At 46.0% G+C, this 27,848-nt stretch overlaps 1 protein-coding gene across 1 annotated transcript; it reads right to left on the minus strand.

Moving 5' to 3' along the window:
• Nucleotides 1–2,405: 2,405 nt before the first annotated feature.
• LOC117659562 (solute carrier family 2, facilitated glucose transporter member 5-like) lies at nucleotides 2,406–27,412 on the minus strand. Its single transcript, XM_060682413.2, has 24 exons — nucleotides 27,325–27,412; nucleotides 26,366–26,443; nucleotides 25,848–25,943; nucleotides 22,505–22,653; nucleotides 20,746–20,870; nucleotides 20,130–20,282; nucleotides 19,802–19,927; nucleotides 18,833–19,020; nucleotides 18,240–18,350; nucleotides 17,891–17,986; nucleotides 17,369–17,444; nucleotides 17,124–17,251; nucleotides 11,554–11,622; nucleotides 10,666–10,761; nucleotides 8,816–8,964; nucleotides 7,979–8,103; nucleotides 6,120–6,272; nucleotides 5,774–5,899; nucleotides 5,389–5,576; nucleotides 4,798–4,908; nucleotides 3,887–3,982; nucleotides 3,084–3,159; nucleotides 2,840–2,967; nucleotides 2,406–2,658 (listed from the first exon to the last, which is right to left on the minus strand). Exons 2-24 carry the CDS (start codon nucleotides 26,405–26,407, stop codon nucleotides 2,491–2,493), a joined length of 2,775 nt encoding a protein of 924 aa, XP_060538396.2. The 5' UTR covers nucleotides 26,408–26,443; nucleotides 27,325–27,412; the 3' UTR covers nucleotides 2,406–2,490.
• Between the last annotated feature and the right edge of the window lie 436 nt (nucleotides 27,413–27,848).

Genomic DNA, 27,848 nt, shown 5'->3' on the forward strand with positions numbered 1-27,848 from the left:
CAACGTTCTCAAAACACTTCAGCGAGTTCTGATTGGCTGAAGACAGACTGGTCATGTGGGGGAGGGCTGGGAAGAGGGGAAACCTGACTGTATATTTTGAGTGTGGGCAACCCAGATCTAGCCTGACTTAACTGCAGCTAGGCTCTCTTTAGTAAAAGAAGCTTTTGCTTCAACCAAATGGAGTCGAGGGTCTCTCTTTCCTAAGGAATCAGATTGGGGCAGGTCTGACACAAAAGCTGTAATAAAAAGATTTACACTCAGTTTCACTTTCCTGGCATTTAAATTATTAATTTAGCCACATTTCTTTTTCTTGCAAAAGGAGATCTATTGATATAATAAGAGTTGGGAAGGAACCTGGAGCTTTTCTTGTTCAACCCTGCTCAAGCAGGAGACCTTATACAATTTCAGACAAATGGACCTCCAATCTCTTCTTAAAAACCTCCGGTGATGAAGCACTTAAAACTTCTGGAGGCAAGCTGTTCCACTGGTTAATTGTCCTCCCTGTTAGGAACTTTCTCCTTAATTCCAGGTTGCGTCTCTCTTTGATCAGTTTCCATCCATTGCTTCTTCCATCCATTACTTCTTCCATCCATTGCTTCTTCCATCCAAAGCACTCTGCCGTCAGGTGTTTTGGAGGATAGCTTGACTCCCTGTTATTTGTGTCAACCCCTCAAATATTGGAACGTGGCTATCATCTCACTCATGCCCTCGTCACCTCTCGTCTGGACTATTGTAACGCTCTCTACATGGGGCTCCCCTTGAGGTGCACTCGGAGGCTCCAACTGGCGCAGAGTGCGGCCGCGCGGGTGGTTATGGGAGCAACGTGGAGTTCCCATGTAACACCTCTCCTGCGCGAGCTGCACTGGCTCCCTGTGGTCTTCCGAGTGCGCTTCAAGGTTCTGGTTATCACCTTTAAAGCGCTCCATGGCTTAGGACCTGATTATCTACGGGACCGCCTGCTACCACCAATAGCCTCCCACCGGCCAGTACGCTCCCATAGAGAGGGGCTCCTCCGGGTGCCGTCGGCCAAACAATGTCGACTGGCGGCCCTTAGGGGGAGAGCCTTCTCTGTGGGGGCACCTACGATCTGGAACGAGCTCCTCCCGGAGATACGGAGGATCCCGGATCTGCGCACCTTCCGTCGCGCGCTTAAGACTTTTTTATTTCATCAAGCTGGCCTGGCCTAAATCTTCTCCCCTTTTAAATATAAATTTTAAATATAAATTTTAATTTGTTTTAAATTATGGGGTATTTTAAATTCAGCCAAATTATTTAATTCGTTTTTAATCTATTTTAAATTTTTGTATTTATGTGTTTTATCTTGTGGCTGTTCACCGCCCTGAGTCCTTCGGGAGAAGGGCGGTATAGAAATTTAATAAAATAAATAAATAAATAAATCTCACCCCTAGTCCTTCTTTTCATTAAACTAGACATGCCCAGTTCCTGCAACCGTTCTAGCCTCCAGTGTCCTAATCATCTTTGTTGCTCTTCTCTGTACTCTTTTCTAGAGCAAGGATGTGGTCAAATGAAATTGGTCAAACTCAATTTCATCGAGAGCCACATCAGGGTTGTGCTTGATCTCGGGCAGCTGGGTGTGTGTGGCCAGGTTGGGCATGGCCAGCTCGACGTCATTCGTGTGGGGGGGTTCCTGTGGCGGGTTGAGCACTCTGCCAGCAAAAACGGGCTCCCGAGCTCCGTTTTTGGCTGCGACGGCATCCTGCAACCCTCTGCTAGCACAAAGGAAGGTCGGGGGGGCTGCACGCGGCCCTCGCACGCTCCATTTTCACTGGCAGAGGCACCGCGAGCCAGTCCTTTGCTGTTTCTAGGGAGGCCCAATGGGCCAGATCTAAGCACCCCACGCGGCCTTGAGTTTGACAGCCTGTTCTAAAGTCTAAACATTTTTTTTTTTAATATTGTAGTGACCAAAACTGGATGCAGTATTCCAAGTGTGGTCTTACTAAGGCAAGGTAAGTATTTTGCAAGCAAAAAACAGCAGCAATACACTTCTTATAGAATGGGAGCTACACGCTGAATTCTTCCACTAATTTCCTCTAGAGAATTAGGAAAATCACCTTGGCAGAAATATAGAAGAATTGTAGCTAAAAAGGACGGAAAAATTATTTTATGTCCTGGGGAATTAGATAATATTTGGAAGTGCCTACCTAGTTTGCCGAAGCATCAGAACAACAGGGGATAAAGCACAATCAGTTTTGCAAGATATTCTTTTTATAGGTCATCTCAATAATGGAATTTTTTTTTAGCCTTCCTGCAGGATCGACTTTCTGCTATTTGGCGTACCTGAGAGGGGTGACACCCCCAACAGCTCTGCTAAACTTACAACCCAATCTTTTTTTTTGCCAAACTAGCGGATAACGCTTAAAAATAATACAAACCAATCCATCCAGTTTCCAGAGAGTTTCTGATTTACTTCCTTTTTTAAAATTCCAGATCGATTTTGAAAACAGAGGGGAAGAAAGAGATTCCCTGTTTCTATTCAGCTGTTATTTTTCTGGAATTTCTGGAGATGCAGGCCGCCATGTTTTTCTGGATTTCTTGAAATGTCTTGCCGTTTGTTTCTGGGACTACCCGGAAAATGTAAATAAAGGCGAGGATCATAAAAGGCCAGTAAAGGAGCAAGTAGTAGGACTCAAGGTAGGACTAGAGACGGAAACAAAAATTAAGAAATATTGTGATCAAACTTGGCAGGCCCACAAGTCACACAGAATTCCGCGAGAAGGTCACCTCTGTACTGAAAAACCAAAAAAATCCCCACGTAAACATTTTCTTAATGTATTTTATTTACTTTTTAAACTTCCAAAGGGTTTACAGGGTCCCTTACCTTAGTCAGAAGAAACAGCAAAGCTGAGAAAAAATGGATAGTCCAACTGACGAATCCTGCGATTGCATATGCGGAGGCTCGGGATGACTGGAGGAACAATTCACCGATAATCACGGGAATAATGGAAGCTGGATGGAGAGAAGAGGGCAGGCCTTGTAATTTTTTTTTTTAAAGCAACAACCGCAAAAACTTCATTTGGTTTTTCTCCACCTGCAAAGACTCCGTATCCCATCTGATCACAAACCTGGTCCCGTTATGTAGCCTACGAAGAAGATGAAAATCAGAATAATGCCGAGGACGGCCAACGCGGGTCTCTCTTTCTGTGGGGAAGAAGGAAGCGCCTTTGACCATCAAAGTAGTAATCGTTCCCCCTCCCCCAACTTCACATCTTCAACCAACCTCCTATTTTCCATAGGGTTTGGGAACCCCATCTATAGAAAACTAGCATGAAGTCTATGAAATGGACGGATTGACGAAATTGACGGATTGACGAAATTGACAGATTGATAAAATTGACGGATTGGTAAAATTGACCGACTACAATGAAATTGAAAGATGGGTGCAGTTGACCAACTGAATGAAACTGACGGATTGACGAAATTGAAGGATTGATAAAATTGACAGATTGGTAAAATTGACCGACTACAATGAAATTGAAAGATGGGTGCAATTGACTAACTGAATGAAATTGACGGATTGGTGAAATTGATGGATTGGTGAAATTGATGGACGGGTGCAATGAACCAACTGGATGAAATTTAAGGGTTAGTGAAATTCACCAGCTAGATGAAATTCACAGATTGGTGAAATTGACCAACAGGACAAAATTGATGGATTGGTGAAATTGATGGATTGATGAAATTCACTGATCGGTGCAATTGACCAATGAGATGAAATTGACGAATTGGTGAAATTAAACAACTGGATAAAATTCACCAGATCCAATTTTAACTGGCTGGGAATGTTTGTGTGTGAGAAGAAGCACAAGGAGGTTAACAGGAGGGACACTCACGTTGCCCTGGTGCAGAAAGCAGGAACGTAACCCACCTGAAGAATGAAGACTATGCCAATACTTGAGATGATACAAATCAAAAAGCCACTCAAAAGGAGAAATCTCCGCCCCAAGGAGTCAATGGTGCAGATCTAGAAAAAAAAAGCAGAGGATTGACACATCTGGAAGTTGGAGAAAAACTCCTGAGAAGACCATGGACAGCCAAGAACACAAACCAATGCATCATCAAACAAAGAAGCCCACAATTTTTCATCGAGGCTAAAATAATCCCGGACTTCGCTTTTGCTATCATGTTTTCACTAATTTGAACTGCTCCCTGCTTGTTCTATTGCTTTGGGCTACATCACCCTGCGTCGGTGGGTGCAGCTGAGAACACAAACAAGCCAGTAATCAAGTGGGGATACGAGGTGGCTTACTGTTCTGCCCCAGCTCCAGATTCCCGAGGATATAGACACACACCAACGGTCCTTAACAAATTTATTAAGTAGCAAGAATAAACCAAAGTCCGGCAAAGGTTGGCAACCAGCCCAGAAAGCAAGATAAGACTTTTCCAAAAATGCTCTGTTGATAATTGCAAGTTGTTTCTAGCAAGAAATTTACTAACGGCGTGTGACTTAAATAGGCTAAGGGAGTGGCCAATTATCCTCAAGCCCTACTCTCGAGTACACCTCCTCCTCCTGAGTAGCCACTCCTGCCTTTTGGCAGCCCTGCATGCTCGAGCATTGAGGAGAGGCTCCTCCACTTCACTCTCTCCACTTGAAGGAGCCTCTGGAGGTTCTGAAGGCCCTGGCTGAGTCTCTGCCTCTGGCACCACATCCTCTTCGGCCTCCTCGCTGTCTGACGTGAGTGCCAGCTGCGCAGGCTGCTGGCATGATACCACACCAGCCTCCTTGTCGTCAGGATCAGCCACAATCTGCGCAGGCCGCTGGCAGGCCACAACACTTACGGTTGTTAGAAGCATCAGCTGGATGACCACGCTTCCTACTAATGGAAGGAGCTTCATAGTTTTGTCAGACAGTTTTAAAGTTCTATAGTTCTGCTTGGCGAAAATTATAACCTGCAATCAAAGACAAAAGAGATGCAGATGGAGGGACACATAGGTTTTGGGTCAGGCTCCAAAAACCGCTGTTGCAATTCTTCTAACTACTGTAGATTCATCACTTGCAGACAGAATCTTGCCAAACTAAAGCACCATAAAGCTTAGACTCCGGGAGCTATTAAGGAGGAACCGTCCTCACCCTATTCCTCTCACCCCAACTATCTCAACTGCGTTATCTCTTGCTTATCAGAAATGCAGCTCCTCCCTCCTGGGAATCCAGACTCCATTCCATCGAACTTTGTTCTTTTGTAAATTGTAACAGCTGCATCTCCACCTTCTGTTGTCCTGCAGCCCAGGAAGAATCTGGATGTGAATCCAGAAACTTTGTTCCTTGCTACAAGCCAGCAACTCGGCACTTTGAGGACGACCGAGACTCCAAATTTAAACCCTGGAAAAGCACATCCTTTCTATGCGAGGTTGCTCAGGGAAGTCACTAACCGCATTTGTTTGCATAAATCGACTTCCGACGATCAAGACCACGACGACGATGACATGTAACCGGAGGCTGCGGAAGCGAAAAAGTTTCGACACTGTCATGTTTTTCTGGCTGCTTTCGGCAAGGTGTTCCTGACGAAGTTCTTCCATCTCCTCCTCTACATCTTCTTCCCCTCTCAGCTTCTTCAAGACTAAAGGAGGAGGAAGAGGAGGGAAAGACAAGAATATCTACATTTGGAAGGAGCCACCAAGCCCTGCAGATCTGAAGGGCAGAAGCTGAGCTACAGGCCTGATCCTTTGGCCCAGACGAGCAGCTCGTAAAGCCGTAACGCCAGACTCAACAAAACAAAACAAAACAAAACAAAACAAAACAAAAAAACTCGCGTACCTTCTCTTGCTTTCTCTTCATCATTCCTCTGCAAGTATAGAAACCTTGGACTTTCCGGAGAACGCACCAAAAATATACTATTAATTATAGCAAATATGGCTATAACGCCCATTAATAATGAGTAATCTGTGAGGGAGGGAGAGGGAGGGAGGGAGGGAGGGAGGGACGAAGAGAGAGAGAATGTTAGGAAGTTGCTGGCCACAATCTAGGTTTTAGAAGTAACCTTTCTCTTTTCTACTTCCTCTTCTCTTGCTTTCATCCTTCTGCTCTGGGACAATGGAAAGATACCCTCCCTGGCTTAACGTGACCTAAAGTTTGCAGCAAGGATGGAGGTGAAAATACTTACTTTCTTCGTTTCCCCAGATTTGGGGATTGGTTAAGATTTGAACCAGAAGGTATCCCCAGGTGATGAAGAGGAGCAAAGTGTTCACCAAGGCTCCCCTGAGATTCAAGGAAGAGATTTCAAGGATGTAGAGAGAGAAAGAGTAAGTAAATGTTCCTGTGGAATGAATTAAACATTGCATTATTATCACAGTTTGCATTCTAGTGAGTGCAGAATCTAGGAGTATTTGCGGTGCGCGGCTGGCCCTGAGATTATAACACAGGGAACACTGGAACATTGGACAGTGCTGTGCTGCCCAATGCAGTGGTGGGTTACTACAGGTTTGCCCCGGTAGCGGCGGCAATAGGAGACTCCACCCACCTGCCTGGACGTCATCACAGATGGTCTGTGCGTGCGCAGAAGCGATGCGCCCACACAGAGCAAAGTAGCGAATGTAAGTGGAACCCATCCCTGGTCTAATGCAATCTTCGCTTGTTACTGCCTGACACTCTGGTTTGGGCTGATACCTTGAAGCTGATCCCAGAGCCAAGAAATTAGAGCAGTGATGTCAAACACAAGGCCTGCAGGCCGGATCCAGCCTACGATGTGGTTTCTAGGGCCGTCCTAGAAAATGTAAGGGGCTGGCCAGCGTCGCTTCGGCCTGGGGTACCCAATGCAAAGAGGTGGGCCAGTGTGGCTTCAGCCCACTCTACCCAACGGAAAGAGGAAACATGCGAGCAGTTTGGAGAATGGCGTCAAGCTGGCCACGCCCACCCAGTCAGCCACGCCCAGTGAGTGGCATCAATCTGGTGACGCTGAAGGGGAGAAAGAGTTAGGTTGCAGAAATCTTGGCAACTGGTTACAGGAAGTCCTTGACTTACGACCACGACGGAGCCCAAAATTTCTGTTGTTAAGTGAAATGTTTATTAAGTGAGGTTTGCCCCCTTTTACGACCTTTCTCGCCGCAGTTATTAAGTGAATCGCTTCAGTTGTTAAGTTAGTCACAGGGTGGTTAAGTGAATCTGGCTTCCCCATTGATTTTGCTGGCCCGAAGGTCGCATGAGGGGATCATATGACCCTGGGACACTGCAACAGTCATAAATATGAGCCAGTTGCCAAGGGTCCAAATTCTGATATCATGAGCATGCTTCAATACTCATGAATGTCAAAATGGTCACAAGTCACCTTTTTCAATGCTGTTGTAACTTTAAATGGTCACTAAACCAACTGTTGTAAGTCAAGGGCTACTTGTATAATTTCCTTATACATCCAAATTATTTCTGCATTCATTAGGGAGATTTCTTCCTGATGGATTCACTGCCCTGTTTTTCTTGCTAACGGAAGTAATAACTGCATAGTCTACATTCAGAATATTTGCAAAGGACCATCCTGATTCCTAGGCTCCAAGAAACCCACTGTCAGGCTTCTCCCGACTTGAGCCTTTAGGAAAGAAAGACCCTCAACTCCAATTCTGAAGTGACAAGATTACTTTTACTAAAGCCAAGCGGTTACAGCATGAGCGAATCTGGATCGCAATATTTCTGCACAAAGCCTGCTATTTTCCCACTGCCCTGGACCTCCCCACTTGACCAGTCCATCCGTGTCCAATGATATTCAGACTAGATGTTTTGGGAACGGCTTTGAGGTTTGGCGCCTCTTTGGTGGAGTTTCACATTCCATTCTCACGACTCTGTCCTTGATTGGTCAGTCTGCTCCAGATTGACAGCTTTGGTTCCTGTAACCCTGTCATTCCCCCCTCCTACCTCCCCAATCCTACTCTTTATTTCTCCAATCCTTAACTCCGAAATTAAGGAACATTTAATGCAAAGGCAGAGTTCAGCCCTTTTATTTGGGGGCTTATAATAAAGCGGTCAAGGACTCACCTGTTGCTATTCCTACAAAAAATCGAGCAAAGAAGCTGAATTCAAAGCGGTGGATTATTCTATCAAGACACAAGATGGCGGATGAAAAGAAACTAATCCCGTTGCTAATTAAGATGGCGGATTTTCTGAAAAGACACAGAAAGAGACACATTCCTTGTGTGTCCAATCACACTTGGCCAGAGAGAGAGAGAGACAGAGAGACAGAGAGACAGAAAGACAGAGACAGAGACAGAGAGACAGAGACAGAGAGAGAGACAGGGACAGAGAGAGACAGAGACAGAGAGACAGGGACAGAGAGAGACAGAGACAGAGAGACAGAGACAGAGAGAGAGACAGAGACAGAGAGATACCTGTTTCCCACAAAAAACACTGGGAGCCACAAAAGCTGGGTAGGCGTGGCTGGTGTGTGTGTCATGTGACTGGGTGGGAGTGAGTGACATTGAGTTGGACACACCCACCCAGCTTTTGTGGCTCCCGGTGTTTTCTTTTCTGTGGGAAAAGGGTCCAAATGGCTCTTTGAGTGTTTAAGGTTGCAGACCCCTGGGATAAGTTGAGCAGGGGGTCGAACTAGAAAACCTGCAAGGTGTCTTCCAGCTCTGTCATTCTGTCATTTATTAAATATTTAATTTAAACACAGCTCCTGTTAATCTTGGTTAATTTAAACTTTGGTCCTCTTTTCAGTGGACCAAATTCTGTTCTCTGGGGATTAGGAGCTAAGTGGGTACTCAGAAAAGAGCTTCAATTTATACGGCAATGTATGGCACCAATGCCAACAGAAACACCCGAAATTTGGTACTTTATTGTATATCCACCGCTCAGAAATTCTGCCTACTATACCTGCCATATCTGTCTGCCAGATAGCCCCAAAGAAGCACTCCAAAAAGGCCTCCGAGGGGAACGAAAATGGGGAGTAATAGTAAGAACTTGAAACGCACGGGGTCTTTCTCGATTTCGGCGTTCTGAGGAATCATAAACTGCATCTTCACCTTAAAAACATAAAATTGTAAAACCGCATCAAGTACACGTAACTGTGCTGCACTTCCTTCCCGGCTGCCCCCCCCTCCACCTCACCTAACAACCCTGCGAGGTAGGCTGGCTAAGATGACAGTCCCTAAGGAAAACCCAGGTCCTGAGTTACCCTTTGAAGGAATCTGGAGCAGAGGTGCTAAAGGAAATTTATTTATTTATTTATTTTGGAAACTTTGGGAGATTTCCTCCTGTTTGCCCCTCCAATGTGTTTGACCGTCGGCCATTACGGTGAGCAGGTGAGATCTGCCGAATGGAAAACCACACTGGGGGGTTTTTTCCTTGAAGGAAAACAAACCATGGTTTCCTCAAAGGTGTTTTTTTTTCCAAGAAGCAACTGGACTTCCTGGTTTTTCTTTGAAGACGTTTCTCTTCTCATCCAAGAAGCTTCTTCAGCTCTGACTGGATGATGGGGAATAATGGAAGGATTTAGGTCCCTTGCAGACTGCTAGTCATTTGCATCCTTCTAGAAAGCCGTTGAGGCCACTTGGAGGTTGATCTGTGTCCTGAGTGGTGCAAATGGGGGTGGAGCCTTCTTGGACCTGCTGAAAAGACTGTGTCGTAGACTGAAGATAGATGATGTCATATCCTTCCTTCTCTGTTGACGGAGAGCTGTTCAATTTTGACATAGATGGTTCCTTGGACCCAGGGGTAAAATCCAAATTTTTTCCTTACCGGTTCTGTGGGCGTGGCTTGGTGGGCGTGGCAGGGGAAGGATACTGCAAAATCCCCATTCCCTCCCCACTCCTGGGGGAAGGATATTGCAAAATCTCCATTCCCGCCCCACTCTGGGGCCAGCCGGAGGTGGTATTTGCCGGTTCTCCGAACTACTCAAAATTTCCGCTGCCAGTTCTCCAGAACCTGTCAGAACCTGCTGGATTTCACCCCTGCTTTGACGCCTCTGGTGGTCCTCTCTGTCCAAAATGTGCTGTCTTCAAAAGAGTGACTTTTGTCTTTTTAATGCAGATCGACAAGGGAGGAGAAGGATGGGAAGGGAAAGGAAGGGAAAGGGAAGGGGAAAAAGGAGGGGGGGAAGTGGAAGGGAGAGGACAGGGCAGGCAATACTATTTTGAAAACCCGATGGGGTGGGATAAGCCAGCATCCATGTGCCATGAAAGACACTAGGCCCGTGATGGCGAACCTATGGCACGGGTGCCACAGGTGGCACGCGGAGCCATATTGGTGGGCACGCCAGTGTTGCCCTAGCTCAGCTCCAGTGCGCACCAGCCAACTGATTTTCAGGCCTTCCGGTCCCACCGGAAGTCGGGAAACTGGATGTTTCCGGCCTCCAGAAGGCCTCCGGGGAGATGGGGAAGGCTGTTTTTGCCCTCCCTAGGCTCCTAGAAAGACTCTGGAGCCTGGGGAGGGGGAAAAACGGGCCTACTGGGCCCACCGTGCCATCGCGTGCCAAACGCAGGGGGAAGTGTTGGGGGGGTCATGTGCGCATGTACGGGAGGGCGGGGCGCATTGAATTATGGATGTGGGCACCCGCACCCGCGATCCCCCACGCGACCCCCACTTTTGGCACGCGACGGCAAAAAGGTTAGCCATCACTGCACTAGGCCCACACAGAGCAAATTCAGCAACCCGAACAAGTTGTGTGAATCACTGCCAAGTCCCAACCCAAGGCCACCCAGCGGCACTCAGCAGGGCTCACTTACCACAATGGGATTGGTGATGAGATAGGACATGTATCCATACTGGAAAGCCCCAAAACTGGACCCCACTACTGAGAGAAAGAGTGGACCGGTCAGTTTCTATGAGAAAGTGCAGGAGGAGGAAAACAACAACACAATTCCTTCAGTGGAAAGGACAAAAACCAACACAACACATCTAAGACCTCCCCTCTCCTTTCCCCCTTCCAGTTTCTGCCTTAGATGGGAAGAAGGCCGATCTTCTGCATGGGCTTTTCTGTTAGGGGAAACCAGTGGTCGGATTCAAATAATTTAACAACCAGTTCTCTGCCCTAATGACCAGCTGGGTAGGCGTGGCTCAGTGGTCATGTGACCATGTGGGCGTGACCGACTCAACGTCACTCGTGCGACTGACGATAATCGCATGATCAGCGCTTCGCCTTAGCTGTTACAATGTAATAAGGGTTAACCCAAGAGGCAGTTTCTGTAACCAGGGCAATAAAGATTAGGCTACAGACAACGCCAGAATGTTTCCTTCCTGCCTTCCTTACAGGATTAGCCCTGTAAAGTGGGAAAAAAACAAAAGGAGATTTCTTCCAACAACCGGTTCTCCGAACTGCTTAGAAATAGGTGCAAACTGGCTGAATCCCGCCACTGCGGGAAACTAATGATTTTCCCCAAGTTGGTTTGGACCCCATGCATCTCCTTGTGGTGTCTCATCCACAAACAAGCCAGCTGAGCTTTAGGAGATTCCAAAGATTGCCTAGGCCCTGCCATTTAAAAAATAAATAAATACAGTTGAGAGCTGATCCTCTTCAGAAATCCTTTATCATTTCTCTGCCCTGCCTTGCCCTAAAGCTTAGAAATAACCACCGATCAAGATAAACCGCAATTCAAGCAGCCCTCCAAACTCACATCATCTTGGATTGTGGGTTCCGATTCCTCTTTGTCCTCCATCCTTCCGGGGAGATGAAGGAAAAACCCCTGATCGGACAAAAACAAAACAAAAAAGCAAAAAAGTCAGTGCCTTTGTTTATTCTTCCACCATATTTACAAACCATTCTCCGCCACAAATTCAGTCAGAGAACCTCCACAAACTGCTCTCCCTGGTGACTCCTGTCCACTTCCAAGATAGACTGCGGCGGATCAGGGAGGCTCCATAGCTTTTCTCAAAGAGGAAAGGTTTCTCAAAGAAACCTAAAAAGGTTTCTCCCCATCTTTTCTTTTGAACGTTGGCTTGAGAGCTTCCTGTTCAATTCCTAATTGTTGTAATAAATCCCCCCAAAAATTGGCTGGCACCCTCCCTAACCCTCCACTGCTCCTCTGGAGTCTTCCAGATTTTGGATTTTAAGGCTAGAAAAAATGTTTTTTTTTTTTAAAAAAGCCAACTTACTGTCTTGGAGTAAAAAGGAGAAAAACCACAGCTGTCTTTTCTTTAGAAGGGAAAATTCTGGAGCAGCAGCAAGAGCCAATCAGGGAAAGGAGGCGGGAACATTCCGGGAAAAGCAGAATGGCAGTTAGGCGGCTGTTTTGCATAAATTTACATCCAGGAGGTTCCACCTTCAGGGGTTGAAATTCCTGTTGCTAAGCGAGACTTTTGTTAAGTAAAGTTCGCGCCAATTTGCGACCTTTCTTGCTACAGTTGTTAAGTGAATCGCTACAGTTGAATAAGTTAGTCCCACGGTTGTTAAGTGAATCTGGCTTCCCCATTGACTTTGTTTGTCAGAAGGTCGCAAAAGGGGTTCACGTGACTCCACGACTAGGGGCTAGCCTGAGGGAGAGCAGGGGAGAGGAGAGGCTTCTATGGGGCTAGCCTGAGGGAGAGAAGGGAGATAGGATAAGAGAGGCTTCTATGGGGCTAGCCTGAGGGAGAGAAGGGGATAGGATAGGAGAGGCTTCTATGGGGCTAGCCTGAGGGAGAGAAGGGGATAGGATAGGAGAGGCTTCTATGGGGCTAGCCTGAGGGAGAGAAGGGAGATAGGATAGGAGAGGCTTCTATGGGGCTAGCCTGAGGGAGAGAAGGGAGATAGGAGAGGAGAGGCTTCTATGGGGCTAGCCTGAGGGAGAGAAGGGAGATAGGATAGGAGAGGCTTCTATGGGGCTAGCCTGAGGGAGAGAAGGGGATAGGATAGGAGAGGCTTCTATGGGGCTAGCCTGAGGGAGAGAAGGGAGATAGGATAGGAGAGGCTTCTATGGGGCTAGCCTGAGGGAGAGAAGGGGATAGGATAGGAGAGGCTTCTATGGGGCTAGCCTGAGGGAGAGAAGGGAGATGGGATAGGAGAGGCTTCTATGGGGCTAGCCTGAGGGAGAGAAGGGAGATAGGATAGGAGAGGCTTCTATGGGGCTAGCCTGAGGGAGAGAAGGGAGATAGGATAGGAGAGGCTTCTATGGGGCTAGCCTGAGGGAGAGAAGGGGATAGGATAGGAGAGGCTTCTATGGGGCTAGCCTGAGGGAGAGAAGGGAGATGGGATAGGAGAGCTTTAATTTTATGCGGGATTTCTTCCCTGGCCAAATAAATTTTAATATTATTTTAATTCTTCAAAAAAAGAAATTCCCTAATTTTATCAGTACTGTTTGTAGGAGAAACAAGATTTTAGGTAATATATTCATTTTAATTGTGGCAATTCTTCCAATTAGTGATTTAGTTGTTTTTTCTCCCCTAATTGTCCAAATCTTTTTGTATTTGTTGTACTAATTTATTATAATTGTCCTCTTTTATAGTAGAGCATTTCGCCATCAACCAAATTCCAAGATATTTCGCTTTCTTAGCTGTCTCAATCCCCAATTTCTCCTCCAATTCCTCTTTCTGACTAGTGATAAAGTTTTTTGTTAGTATCTTTGTTTTGTCTTTATTTATTTTAAGCCCTGCTACTTTGCTGAATTCTTCTATTGCTTGTGTTAGTGTAATTCCTGTCTCTAATGGATCTGAATAAGACGGGGGATAGAGGGCATCCCTGTCTTACCCCTTTAGCTATATTAAACTTGTCTGTTGTTTCTCCGTTCAGTATTATTTTTGCTGTTTGGGTGGAATATATCGCCCTAATCATCCCTATAATTTTTTCTACAAAATTCATAATATTTAGTTGATTAATGAGGAATTTCCAGTTTAAGTTATCGAATGCTTTTTCTGCGTCCACAAATATCACTGCCACTTGTTTCTCCGGATGGGCCTCCTAATATTCCAACACATTCATTATTATCCTTGTATTATTTCTTAGGTGCCTTTTTGGCAAGAATCCATTTTGATCGGAATGGATGATTTCATTTGGTTTTTTTTTTTTAACTCTTTCCGCAATTATTGTGACAAATATTTTGTAATCGGCATTTAATAACGAGGTTGGCCTGTAGTTTTTAATTTGCTGATTATCTGTATTCTCTTTTGGTATAAGCGAAATAAATGCCTCTGTCCATGAGTTTGGTAGTCTTACTTGTTATAGTGCTTCATTATACAAGTCCAACATTACTATCTCCAATGGCTTTAAATTAAATCTCTCCCTAGCCTGAGGGAGAGAAGGGGGATGGGATAGGAGAGACTTCTGTGGGGCTAGCCTGAGAGAGTGAAGGGGAATGAGATAGGAGAGGCTTCTGTGAGGCTAGCCTGAGGGAGTGAAGGGGGATGGGATAGGAGAGACTTCTGTGGGGCTAGCCTGAGGGAGTGAAGGGGAATGAGATAGGAGAGGCTTCTGTGAGGCTAGCCTGAGGGAGAGAAGGCGGATGGGATAGGAGAGGCTTCTGTGAGGCTAGTCTGAGGGAGAGAAGGGGGATGGGATAGGAGAGGCTTCTGTGAGGCTAGCCTGAGAGAGAGAAGGCAGATGGGATAGGAGAGACTTCTGTGGGGCTAGCCTGAGGGAGTGAAGGGGAATGAGATAGGAGAGGCTTCTGTGAGGCTAGCCTGAGGGAGAGAAGGCGGATGGGATAGGAGAGGCTTCTGTGAGGCTAGTCTGAGGGAGAGAAGGCGGATGGGATAGGAGAGGCTTCTGTGAGGCTAGTCTGAGGGAGAGAAGGGGGATGGGATAGGAGAGGCTTCTGTGGGGCTAGCCTGAGGGAGAGAAGGGGGATGGAATAGGAGAGGCTTCTGTGAGGCTAGCCTGAGAGAGAGAAGGCAGATGGGATAGGAGAGGCTTCTGTGAGGCTAGCCTGAGGGAGAGAAGGCGGATGGGATAGGAGAGGCTTCTGTGAGGCTAGCCTGAGGGAGAGAAGGCGGATGGGATAGGAGAGGCTTCTGTGGGGCTAGCCTGAGGGAGAAAAGGAGATAGGAGAGAAAAGGCTTCTGGTGGGCAAGCAGAGGAATCCACGAAGGAACAAACATGGTGGAAGGAGAGCTCAGCAGGCAATTCAAGAGAGGGAGGGAGGGAGAAGGAGAGAAGAGAGGGGGGAGAGGGAGAGGGAGAGAGAAAGGAAGAAGGGCCGACCAGCTACCTGAATACCATCTCATCATGTGACCCACTAGCTGGGAAAAGACTGACCATCATCTCACCACGTGACCTGCCTACCGAGAGAAGACTGACCACCACAACACTACATGACCCAGGCCAATAGAGGTGCCTGAGTGAGGGACCAGTATGGACCGGCCAAGAGAACCCCAGACTCCAGCGGCCCTTACGGGGGTAGCACTACATCTGTTTCTCACGTCCTCACAAGGAGGCCGAAATAACGGATGACCAAATTTCAAATTCTGAGGGCTGATCTGTCACTCCATTTTCTATTCCTTTCCTTTCCCTTTGTTTTATTTTCTTGTATCACTTCATTTTGTTTTGACATTTGGCCTCCTGTATCACAGTTCTCTACCCTTTTGCTCCTGTATTGAAACCTGGCAAGGATTTACAGCAAGGCAATGCAGAACAAAATGTCAGGTCTGCCAGGCTCGGCTCGGCGCCTCACAGGCGTACTACCATCAAAGGCTAGAAGGTTGCGGGGTAGGATAAATGGGTAATAAAGATGTGTGTATGTACATGTTGGGAAATAGGAAGGAGGGAACAACAAGTGATAAAGAGCAGAGAAGCTTGGAACTGGTTTGCATCAGAATCCAAGGTCAGGCACCCCGAGAAAGAAAGTGGATTACCACAAAACTTCTCAGAGTCCTCAAAACACTTCAGTGAGCTTTGATTGGCTGAAGATGGACTGGTTATAGGGGAGGACTGGGATGTGGGGAAACCTTTCTGTATCTTTTGAGCGCAGGAAACCCAGATCTAGCCTGACTTTACTGCAGCTAACATCTTTTTAGTAAAAGACCTTTTGCTTCCATCAAATGGAATCGAGGGTCTCTCTTTCCTAAGGGATCAGATTGGGGCAGGTCTGACACAAAAGCTGTAATAAAAGATTACATTCAGGTTTACTTTCCTCTTCTTAGAAACCTCCAGTGAAGAAGCACTTACAACTTCTGAAGGCAAGCTGTTCTACAGATTATTTGTCCTCCCTGTTAGAAAGTTTCACCTTAATTCCAGGCTGCTTCGCTCCTTAATTAGTTTCCATCCATTGCTTCTTGTCTTGCTTTTTGGTGCTTTGGAGAATAAGTTGACTCCTTGTTATTTGTATCAACCCCTCAAATATTGGGGGGTTGATACAGCTATCATCTCACCCCTAGTCCTTCCTTTCATTAACCCAATTCCTGCAACCGTTCTTCATATGTTTTAGCCTCCAATCTCCTGATCCTCTTTGTTGCTCTCCTCTGCACTCTTTCTAGAGTTTCTACAATTTTTAAATATTATAGTGACCAAAACTGGTTGCAGTATTTCAAGTGGAAAAAATATTTTATATCCTGGGGAATAAGATATTTGAAAGTGCCTTCCTGGTTCATTGGAGCATCAGAACAACAGGGGATAAAGCACAATCAGGGTTGCGAGAGATTCTTTTTATAGCTAATCTCAATAATGGAATTTTTTTTTTTAGCCTTCGTAATGGATTGATTTTCTGTTTTGGCCTACCTCGCAGGGCTGACACCACCACCACCCCCAACGCTCTGCTCACACAGCTCTGCTAAACTTACAACTTTTTTTTGCCAAATTACTGGATAGGAGTTAAAAACAGTACAAATTAATCCATCCAGCTTGAAGAGAACTTCTGTTTTACTTCATTTTTTAATTCCAGATCAATTTTGAAAACAGAGGGGAAGAAAGAGATTCCCTGTTTCTATTCAGCTGCTATTTTTCTGGAATTTCTGGAGATGCAGGCCGCCATGTTTTCCTGGATTTCTTGAAATGTCTTGCCGCTCGTTTCCGGGACTACCCGGAAAATGTAAATAAAGGCGAGGATCATAAAAGGCCAGTAAAGGAGCAAGTAGTAGGACTCAAGGTAGGACTAGAGACGGAAACAAAAATTAAGAAATATTGTGATCAAACTTGACAGGTCCACAAGTCACACAGAATTCCGCGGGAAGGTCACCTCTGTACTGAAAAAAAAATCCCCACAGAGTTTTTAAATAAACATTTTCTTAATATATTTTAATCTACTTTTTAAACTTCCAAAGAGATTACAGGGTCCCTTACATTAGTCAGAAGAAACAGCAAAGCTGACAAAAAATTGATTCCCCAACTGATGAATCCTGCAATCACATATGCGGACGCTCGGGATGACTGGAGGAACAATTCACCGATAATCACGGGAAGAACGGAAGCTGGATGGAGAGAAGAGGGCAGGCCTTGTAATTTTTTTTTTTTAAAGCAACAACCGCAAAAACTTCCCTTGGTCTTTCTCCACCTGCGAAGACTCCATATCCCATCTGATCACAAACCTGGCCCCATTACGTAGCCCACGAAGAAGAGGAAAATCAGAATAATGCTGAGGATGGCCAGCGCGGGGCTGTTGTTCTGTGGGAAAAAAGGAAGCACCTGTGGGGTGACCATCAAAGTAGCAACCCTTCCCCCCTCCCACAATTTCATTTCTTCAACCGATCTTCTACATGGGAACCCCATGTAGAGAAAACTGGCATTAACTCTTATGAAATTGAGCAACAGGACTAAATTGATGGATTGATGAAATTGACGGTTGGTGCAAATGACAAACTGGCTGAAATTGACGGATTGGTGAAATTGACCAACTGGATGAAACTGATGGATTGGGTGAAATTGATGGATGGTTGAAATTGACCAACTGGATGAAACTGATGGATTGGGTGAAATTGATGGAGTGGCGAAATTGACCAACTGGATCAATTTTAACTAGCTGGGAAGGCTTGTGTGTGAGAAAAACCACAGGCAGGTTAACAAGGGGGAACTCAAATTGTCCCAGTGCAGAGAGCAGGAATGTTACCCACCTTAAAAATGAAGACTAGGGCAATATTTGAGATGATACATATCATGAAGCCACTCAAAATGAGTAATCTCCGCCCAAAGGGCTCGATGGTGCAGATCTAGAAAAAAAGCAAAGAGGATTGACGCTTTTTGACAGCCAAGAACACAAACCAATGCATCATCAAACAAAGGAGCCCACAATTTTTCATCGAGACTAAAATGATCCTGGTCTTCGCTTTTGCTATCGTGTTTTCGCTAATTTGAACTGCTCCCTGCTGGTTCTATTGCTTTGGGCTACATCACCCTACGACGGTGGGTGCAGCTGAGAACACAAACGAGCCAGTAATCAAGTGGCAATTCGAGGTGGCTTACGGTTGTCAGAAGCATCATCTGGATGACCACGCTTCCTACTAATGGAAGGAGCTTCATAGTTTTGGCAGACAGTTTTAAAGTTTGAAAGCTCTGCTGTGCAAAAAATAAAACCTGCAATCAAAGATAAAAGGGATCAGATGGAGGCACACGTAGAACTTGGGTCCGGCTCCAAAAATCTTTACTGAAATTCTTCTAAGTAGATTTATCACCTGCAGACAGAATCTTGCCAAATTATACCAGACAATTGCACCATAAAGCTTAGACTCTGGGAACTATTAAGGAGGAACCGTCTTCACCCTATTTCTCTCACAGCAACTATTTCAACTGCATTGTCTCTTGCTTCTCTGGAATGCAGCTCCCCCCTCCTGGGAATCGAAACCACATTCCATCACAGTTTGCCCTTTTGTAAAACTGTAACAGCTGCCTCTCCACCCCTCTGTTGCCCTGCAGCCCAGGAAGAGTCTGGATGTGGATCCAGAAATGTTGTTCCTGGCTACAAGCCAGCGTTCGGCACTTTGGGGAAGGACAGAGACTCCAAATTTGGACTGCGCAAAAGCAAATCCTACGTGAGATTGCTCGGGGACGTGACTAACCGCGTTTGTTTGTATAAATCGACTTCCAGAGACCAAGACCGCGACAGTGATGACATGCCACCGGAGGCTGCGGAAGCGAAGAAGTTCCCACACTGTCATGTTCTTCTGGTTGCTTTCGGCAAAGTGTTCCTGACGGAGTTCTTCCATTTCCTCCTCCACGTCTTCTTCCCCTCTCAGCTTCTTCAAAACTAAAGGAGGAGGAAGAGAAGACAAGAACACATACAAAGGGGCTACATTTGAAAGGAGTTTCCAAGCCTTGCATATCCAAAGCTGGGCTACAGGCCTGATCCTCCCTTTGGACCATGTTGTGGCCTGCCAGCGGCCAGCAGAGCTGGCAGCAGATTCGGACAGTGAGGAGGTTGGGGAGGAACGTGGGCCAGTCCTGGAGTCTGGTGATGGCTCGGATGAGGGCTCTGCGTTGGAGGCAGAGAGGGGGCCAGGGCCATCTGGTAGTTCTTTGCTGCCTCCAGAGTCTGACATCAGCGAGGCTGAAGAACAGCGGGAGCCTGTTTCCAGTGAGTGCATGCGCAGAGCTGCCAGGAGGCAGGAACAATTAAGAAAACAGGGTTGACTCGGGAGTAAGGCTTGGAGGTGATTGGCCCCTCCCATAAGATATAAAAGAGGAGTGAATGGGATGTGAGCTTTTGCAGGAAGCAATTCGTTCATCTGGTCGGTAAAAGCTTTGGAAAAGTTCTGTTTGACTCTGTGCTAAGTTTGGTCTTGCCCCGCGTGAAGCAATTAATTCTCTGGCAGCTTTCCAAGGGAGATAAGGTGGGTGTTTGTAAACACTCCCCTGCAAGACTGTTTGAGAAGCCTTTCAGACTGAGAATGACAATAATTCACAGCCGTATGAATTAAAGAGGTTTGCCGGGACTAAGATTGTGCTGTACACTTTCTAAGGAAGCCTAGTTCAGAACAGCTCAGACGAGCGGCTCATAAGGCCGTAAAGCCAGACTTGTGTGGCCGTACCTTCTCTTGCTTTCTCTTCGTCATTCCTCTGCAAGTACAGAAACCTCGGACTTTCGGGACAAGGCACCAACAATATACTACTAATTATAGCAAATATGGCTGCAACGCCCACTAATAATGAAAAACCTGTGGCAGAGAGAGAGAGGGAAGGAGGGAGAACATTAGGAATCCTACTACATGTTTTAGAAGTAACCTTTCTCTTTTCTACTTCCTCTTCTCTTACTTTGATTCTTCTGCGCTGGGACTTTTTGACACTGGAAAGATACCCTCCCTGGCTTAGCACAACTTAAAGTTTGCAGCAAGCTAGGATGGAGGTGGAAATACTTACTTTCTTCGTTTCCCCAGATCTGGGGACTGGTTAAGATTTGGACCAGAATGTATCCCCAGATGAAGAAGAGAACCAAAGTTGTTACTAAGGTTCCCCTTTGATTCAAGGAAGAGATTTCAAGGATGTAGAGAGAGACAGAGTAATTAAGAGTTCCTGTGGAATAAATTGAAAATTACATTTCAGACCCAGCTTGCATTCTAGCAAGTGCAGAATTTAGGTGTGTGGTGGCCCTGAGATTTGCAAATTTAAGTCTCCAATTTAGGGGACATTGGGTTATAACAGTGCTGTGCTGTCCCATGCAATCTTCACTTGTTCCTGCTTGGCCCGTCCGATTTGAGCTGATACCTTGAAGCTGAACCCGGAGCCAAGAAATGAGAGTATGTGCAATGAGGTTTACCAACCCTTTTCTCCCAGCCTGCTCTCCCGTCTCATTTCACGGGTATGAATCTGACTGCCTAATATCCTCGACTAAAATCCTCGGAGTCTTCTTTAACCGGATTTATTGAAGGGGAGAGAGAGTTAGGTTGCAGAAATCTTGGCACGTGGAACATTTAATGCAAAGGTAGAGTTCGGCCCTTTTATTTGGGGGTTTAAGATAAAGCAGTCAAGGACTCACCTGATGCTATTCCTACAAAAAAACGAGCGAAGAGGCTGAATTCAAAGCGCTGGAATATTTTATCAAAACACAAGATGGCAGCTGAAAAAATACTAATTACGTTGTTAATTAAGATGGCGGATTTTCTGAAAAGACACGGAAAGAGACACATTCAAGGAAACAGGAATTGCAAAAATGCTAATTTTTTTTTTTAATCCTGAACGACCAACAGCATCCTGATTGTCTTTTTTTAAAAGAGCAATTTGTCCCTGGAATTGCAGGAGATTATGCAAAACCAAAAAAACTTATGGTCTGTAAATTTCTATTGTTTCTGTGCTGACTGCATTCCTGCAGTTTTGTTATCGCAACTAAGTATTTGCCTGTTAAATGGTTCTGCCCAGAGCTATTAACTGAAGGGAGAGAGAAGGGGAAAAAAACCCCCTCTCTTTCACTTTATTTCTCCCCCTGAGTTTGAAAGAGGCTAGATTTTTTTCTGCTGAGGAAATGAGGAGCTCACATGTGTACAGTAACGAGTGGTGAAATGCAGGGTTTTTTTGCTACTGGTTCTGTGGGTGTGGCTTGGTGGGCGTGGCTTGGTGGGGAGGTGTCATGTGACTGGGTGGGCATGTCCAACTTTTTATTTTACTTCTTAAAGTATTTTGTACTCCCTATCGTCGGAACCTTTTTTTTTTTTTAGTTTTTAAAGCATTTTCTACTACTGGCTTGCCTGGACTGGTAGTTTTTATCACTACCAATTTGCCCGAACCAGAGCGAACTGGTAGCATTTCACCCCTGGCTGTAACCAACCAGATCAGAGGTGGGTTTCAGCAGGTTCTGACCAGTTCTGGAGAACCGGTAGCAGAAATTTTGAGTAGTTCGGAGAACCGGTAGTAAAAATTCTGACTGCCCCCCGCCCATCTGTTCTCTGCCTCCCGAGTCCCAGCTGATTGGGAGCAAATGGGGATTTGTAGTAACTCTTCACCCTGGATTGGGGAGGGAATGGAGATTTTCCCCACCACCCCAGAGGCCAGAAACAGCCCATTTACCAACGTCCAGTGGTAGGCCCGAAAATCAGCTGGAGGTTGGACTAGAAGACCACCAAGGTCCCTTCCAACTCTGTTATTGTTATTATTATCCATCATTTGTCTCAAGTGGTATAGTGTCTCTTGCTTGAATTGGACTAAAAGTCTCTTCCAGCTCTCTTTTTCTGTCATTTATTGAATATTTATTTAAACACAGCCCCTGTTAATCTTGGTGTCAAGTTTCCAAAAGATGCCCTAATTAGTTCATGAGCCATAATCCACACTTCAAAGGAAATATATTCATTTATTAGGAGCAACATTCCGGCAATACTCGGATGCAGTTAGGACTGATCCCACGTAGATTTACGTTCCCCTATGACCCTGTCTCTCCCCTCCTCTCTGGCCATGTCATAAATCACATTCTCCAATTAACCACTTTGGCTGGCTGTGAAACCTAACACCCTCCTTCTGACTGCGGTCAGAAAGAATGTATGGAATTCACTTCAGTTCTCCCTCCCTCCTGCTCATGGCAACTTGAAAGCTTTGCAAGTTGACACTTGGTTAATTTAAATTTTGGTTTCGTTTTCAGTGGATCGATCGATTTGATGCTCTGGATGTTCGGAGCTAAGTGGGGACTCAGGAAAGGGGTTAACTTTACATGCCAATGTATGGCACCAATGCCATAGAAACATAGGATATTTGGTATTTTATTGTATATACACAGCCCAGAAATTCTCTTTAAGATGTGCCTACTATACCTGCCATATTTGTCTGCCAGATAACCCCAGAGATACACTCCCAAAAGACCTCCAAGAGGGATGAAAATGGTAAGTAATATTAAGAACTTGAAACGCACAGCTTCTTCCTTCAATCCTTCCTCCTGAAGATTCAGCAACTGAATCTTTACCTTAAAAACATAAATGGGAAAACCGCATCAAGAAAACACTTAACTGTGTTGCACTTCCTTCCCAGCTGCCTCCCTCCACCTCACCTAACCTCCCTGCGAGGTAGGCTGGCCAAGCTGGCAATCCCTAAGGAAAATCCAGATCCTGAAGGAATCTGGAGCAGAGATGCTAAAGAAATATAATTATTTTTTGGGGAAAAACTTTGGGACATTTCCTCCTGTTCCTCCTCCAAGCAATGTGTTCTGTCCCCGTCTCACACACACACACAAACAGACATCCGGGGGTTAAATAAACTGGCAGACAACCAATTCTTCCGATAAGAAGCTTGGCAGCAACCCAGTAGCTGCTTGCCAAGAACTTTACTCATAAACAAAATACACACAGTCAAGAAGTGTCCAGTTCGTAAAATAAATCCAAGGCCGATAATGTTGTTTCCAAAGATGCAATGTGACTCGATAGTAGTTAGTTTTGTCCGTCACAGAGTCTGAATGGCCACCTCACCCCCTTTTATACCCTGTGGGGTGTGGTCCAATGACTCAGCTTAATCTCTGGCACGCCTTTTCTTCTGTTGCGCGCGCTTATCTCTGCGACACTGCCGAGGATCCAGCCAAGACTCATTTCTCTCATCACTGTCCACCTGTGGCTGCATGGACGTGCTTGGCTCCGACCCTATCTCTTGCCCTTCGGCGGACACCGAAGGCATTGCCAGAGAGGAGGGTCCTGGAGAGGGAGCCTTGCCAACTCCTCTCCTTCACTCTCGGAGTCCTCTCCTGCCGATGACACAGGCTCAGGTAACGGAGCCACAACACAATGTGTTTGACCATCAGCCATTATGGTGGGCAGGTGAGACAACCCCACTGAGTTTTTTTCTTGAAGGAAAACAAACCATGGTTTCCCAAAGGTGCTTTTTTTTCAAGAAGCAACTGGACTTTCTGGTTTTTCTTTGAAGACTTTTCTCTTCTCATCCAAGAAGCTTCTTCAGCTCTGACTGGACAGTGGGAATGGACGGATTTAGATTCCTTGCAGACCGCTGGTCATTTGCATCCTTCTAGAAAGCCGTTGAGGCCACTTGGAGGTTTTTCTGTGTCCTGAGTGGTTCAAATTGGTGTGTGGCCTGAGGCGCACCTGTGCAGCGCTAAAAAAGGAACATTTTGAAGCCTTCCGAGTCTGCAAAAGTAAGTAGAACAGCGAGGGGGGGGAATCCGCTGTGCCACGCGATTTAGATTAGCTAGAAAGCAGGAAATCATGCCCCTGTCGGAGTCTGAATCCGAAGGGGAAGAGGAACAGCTGACAGAGAGCCTAGAGCAGGGATCAGCAACCTGTGGTTCTGGAGCCGCATGTGGCTCTTTCATCCCTCTGCTGTGGCTCCCTGTCACTCAAAATATCACTCACAGCTGCCAATGTGCGACACCCGCAGGAACGCAATTTATTGAGCTTTTCAACCCCTGGTAGGCCAACCATGGATAAATCCAAGAAAAGAAAAGCTTCAGAAGAAAACAGAACATTTAATTCGACTACATATGCTAGTTTTGTGGCCGCTCAAGAAATAGTCAGGCAAGGGAAGGGTTTTGTGGCTCCCGGGTGTTTTCTTTTCTGTGGGAAACAGGTCCAAATGGCTCTTTGAGTGTTTAAGGTTGCAGAGCCCTGGCCTAGAGAGTGCATCCATTGGCTGTGGAAGAAACTGGGGAAGTGCAAAGTCAGGCTGGGCAGAGCAGGGGAGAGGTAGAACAAGGGAGAGTGAGTTCAGATGAAGATCAAGGCCCACCCTCTCCTCATCCTAGGGCATGCAGGGAAGAACGGAGAAGAGAGCAACATGGGTTGCGTGGCTTATGAGGGAAAAAAAGGGCCCCGGTTTCCTTCACAAGGCACACCTGGGGATGGAGTTTAAAGGAGAGGCAAATGGGAGGGGCGGTTGTCGGGAACAAACGCTGAGTTCATCTGGTGCTTATCTGAATTCCTGGCATCCTCCCAACCGGTTTGATTTTCTGCCGTGCTACTTCACTTCTGGAATTCCTTATTTTGCTTGCCCTGCCGGATTCATTACCTTGTCTTGCCTTGTTGGATTTTTAGTTGAAAGTTTTCTGCTTACAACGTTTGGAACTGAAGTATTGTCAGCCAAAGACTATGTGACATGTTGGTGGAAGAGCTCTCTCCAGGCCAGAGAGTTGAAAGGGACATTGGGGGCACAGTTGGAGATTGTTGTGACTCTGACCCCCGAGCCCGTCTTATCGGAGAGAGAAGACTCCGAAAGTGAAGGAGAGGAGTTGGCAAGGCCTCCCTCTCCAGGACCCTCCTCTCTGGCAATGCCTCAGGTGTCTTCCGAAGGCCAAGAGATAGGCCAGGAGCCAGGCACTTCCAAGCAGCCGCAGTTAGACAGCAACGGAGATAAGTCTTGGCTGGATCCCCGACAGCGTCGGAAAGACAAGCACGCGTAGCAGAGAAGGAGGCATGCCAGAGATTAAACTGAGTCACTGGACCACACCCCACAGGGTATAAAAGGGGGTGTGGTGGCCATTCAGGCTTTGTGATGGACAAAACTGAAAGCTAGCAAGTCATTCTGCATTTCTGGAACTTTGTTATATGTTCTGCTTGGACTGATTTTTGGACTAAACTTGACTATTCTTTGGCTTTTGTGGACTTACTTTAATGTTTCGGTCGGAGGAGATAAACCTCCCTCTGTAAGTAAAGACTGTTGGCAAGCAGCCACTGGGTTGCTGCCAATTCTGTTATCAAAGGAAATTCTTGTCTGCTGGTTTATTTTAACTCTTGGTTGACTGCTGGTGTGCGTGTGTGAGACGGGGACAGAACAGAGATCATAAAGTGACTCATATCGGTTCTCTGGCTCTCCGAACCACCCGCCTCCATCGCTACCGGATCAGGCGATCCGGTCCGAACCGGGAGCATTTCACCCCTGCTTTAACCCCTCTTTCAAACTGTGCTGTCTTTTTAATGCAGATGGACAAAGGAGGGGAGGGGAAGGGAAAGGGAAAGGCCAAAAGGAAGGGAAGGGGGGAAAGTGGAGGGGAGAGGACAGAACAGGCAATACTATTTTGAAAACCCGATGGGGTAGGCTAAGCCAGCATCCGTGTGCCGTGAAAGACACTGGGCCCACACAGAGCAAACTCAGCAACCCTAACAGGTTGTGTGAATCACTGCCACTGTCCCAACCCAAGATCACCCAGCAGGATTCACTTACCGCAACGGGATGGGTCATAAGAAAGAACGTGTATCCATACTGCAAAACCCCCAAACTGGACCCCATTACTGAGAGAACGAGTGGACGGGTCACTTTCTATGCAGGAGGAGGAAAACAACACAATTCCTTCAGTGGATAAGGACAAAAAACAACACAACACAACGCATCTAAGACCTCCCCTCTCCTTTCCCCCTATCCGTTTCTAGCTTGGATGGGAAGAAGGCTGATCTTCTGCATGTGCTTTACTAATGATTTTCCCCAAGTTAGTTTGGACTCCATGCATCTCCTGGTGGTGTCCCATCCACAAACAAGCCAGCTGAGCTTTAGGAGATTCCAAAGATTGTCTAGGCCCTGCCATTTTCTTTTCTTTCTTTCTTTTTTTTAAATTTTTTTTAATACAGTTGAGAGCTGATCCTCTTCAGAAATCCTTCATAATTTCTCTGCCCTGCCTTGCCCTAAAGCTTAGAAATAACCACTGATCGAGATAACCCGCAACTCAAGCAGCCCTCCAAACTCACATTATTTTGGGTTGTGGGTTCCGATTCCTCTTTGTCCTCCATCCTTCCGGGGAGATCAAGAGAAAACCCCCGAGAAAACTATAACCCAATTGAAAAGAGGAAAGGCATTTACTGAGAAACCTATATTACACTAACAAAGTGAGGTCGGATAGACGTAATTGATGTACAAAGAGATATAAGTCGTTCTGTCTCCCTCGGAATATAATGTACTTGCAGATTTGTTTGTTATTTGTTATGTTGTCTTGTATGTTATTTATATGGTGCATTGTTATTTTTTTGTTTTTTTTAATGGAAAATGTAAATAAAGATTTTTATTTATTGTTTTTAAAGAGAAAAACCCCTGATCGGGTAAAAACGGGGTGGGGTGGGGGAAAAAGGCAAAAAAAAGCAGTGGTGAAATGTAAAATTTGTTACTACCGGTTCTGTGGGCGTGGCTTGGTGGGGGGGTAATGTGACTGGGTGGGCGTGGCCAACTTTTTTTTTTTTCCCTTTTAAAAGCCTCTGATGATCGTGCGGCTCAGCTGGGCATGGTGGTGGTGGGGGGCAGGGATTTTTGCTACCGGTTCTCCAAACCACCCGTCGCCATCACTACCAGATCGGGCGATCCGGTCTGAACCGGGAGCATTGCACCCCTGAAAAAAAAAGTCTTCCACCCTATTTACAAAACATTATCTCCCCAGATAGACTGCGGCGGATCAGGGAGGCTCCACAGAGCCCCTCGCCAATGATGGGCAGCTTTTCTCAAAGAGGAAATTAAAGGGGGCAAGCTTAGATTTTCCCCATCTTTTCTTTTGAACGTTGGCTTGAGAGCTTCCTGTTCAATTCCTAATTGTTATAATAAATCCCCCCAAATTGCTTGGCACCTTCCCTGACCCTCCACTGCTCCTCTGGAGGAGGCCAGTCTTCCAGATTTTGGATTTTAAGGTTAGAAATGTTTTTTTTTTTTAAAGCCAGCTTACTATTTTTGGGGGTGTCTCGGAGTAAAAAGAGAAAAACCACAGCTGTCTTTTCTATCGAACGAAAAATGCTGGAGCAGCAGGGAGAACCAATCAGGGAAAGGAGGCGGGAACATTCCGGGAAAAGTGAAATGGCAGTTAGGTGGCTGTTTTGCATAAATTTACATCCAGGGGGTTCCGGTTTCAGATTACTGCCCATAATTTTCCCAGCGTTTTTGATACAGAAAGTTTTTCCAACTTTCCTCTGTATCTCAGCACCCGGTGATCTCCTGCTGGTCTTCCATCCCAATTCAAAAGCCAAATTATTCTTCCCAGTCCGCCAAGATCAGTTTTTCATTACTGACTTAATTGAAACGGCCCGTTTTCCCATGAAATTGGTGAATGAATTGATTGAATACTTTATTTGGTCAAGTGTGTTTAGAGACAAGGAATTTGTCTCTAAGTTCTGAATGGGAGTCCAAACCAAGAAATCACAAGAGACCAGAGTAAAAATGGTTACTTAAATACAAGAAGGTTGTGAAAACGAT

The sequence above is a fragment of the Pantherophis guttatus genome, chromosome 15, assembly GCF_059756535.1.
Source record: "Pantherophis guttatus breed Tessera chromosome 15, ASM5975653v1, whole genome shotgun sequence".
NCBI lineage: Eukaryota > Metazoa > Chordata > Lepidosauria > Squamata > Colubridae > Pantherophis > Pantherophis guttatus.

Bases quoted from the DNA above. Each gene is read 5' to 3' on its own strand.
- LOC117659562 (XM_060682413.2), bottom strand. From the start codon at position 26,407: ATGGAGGACAAAGAGGAATCGGAACCCACAACCCAAAATAAT. The intron at 22,654-25,847 runs GTAAGTGAATCC...TATGTTTTTAAG, and splicing joins TTATGACCCATCCCGTTGCG to GTAAAGATTCAGTTGCTGAA. The intron at 5,900-6,119 runs GTAAGTATTTTC...CCTCCCTCACAG, and splicing joins AATCTGGGGAAACGAAGAAA to ATTACTCATTATTAATGGGC.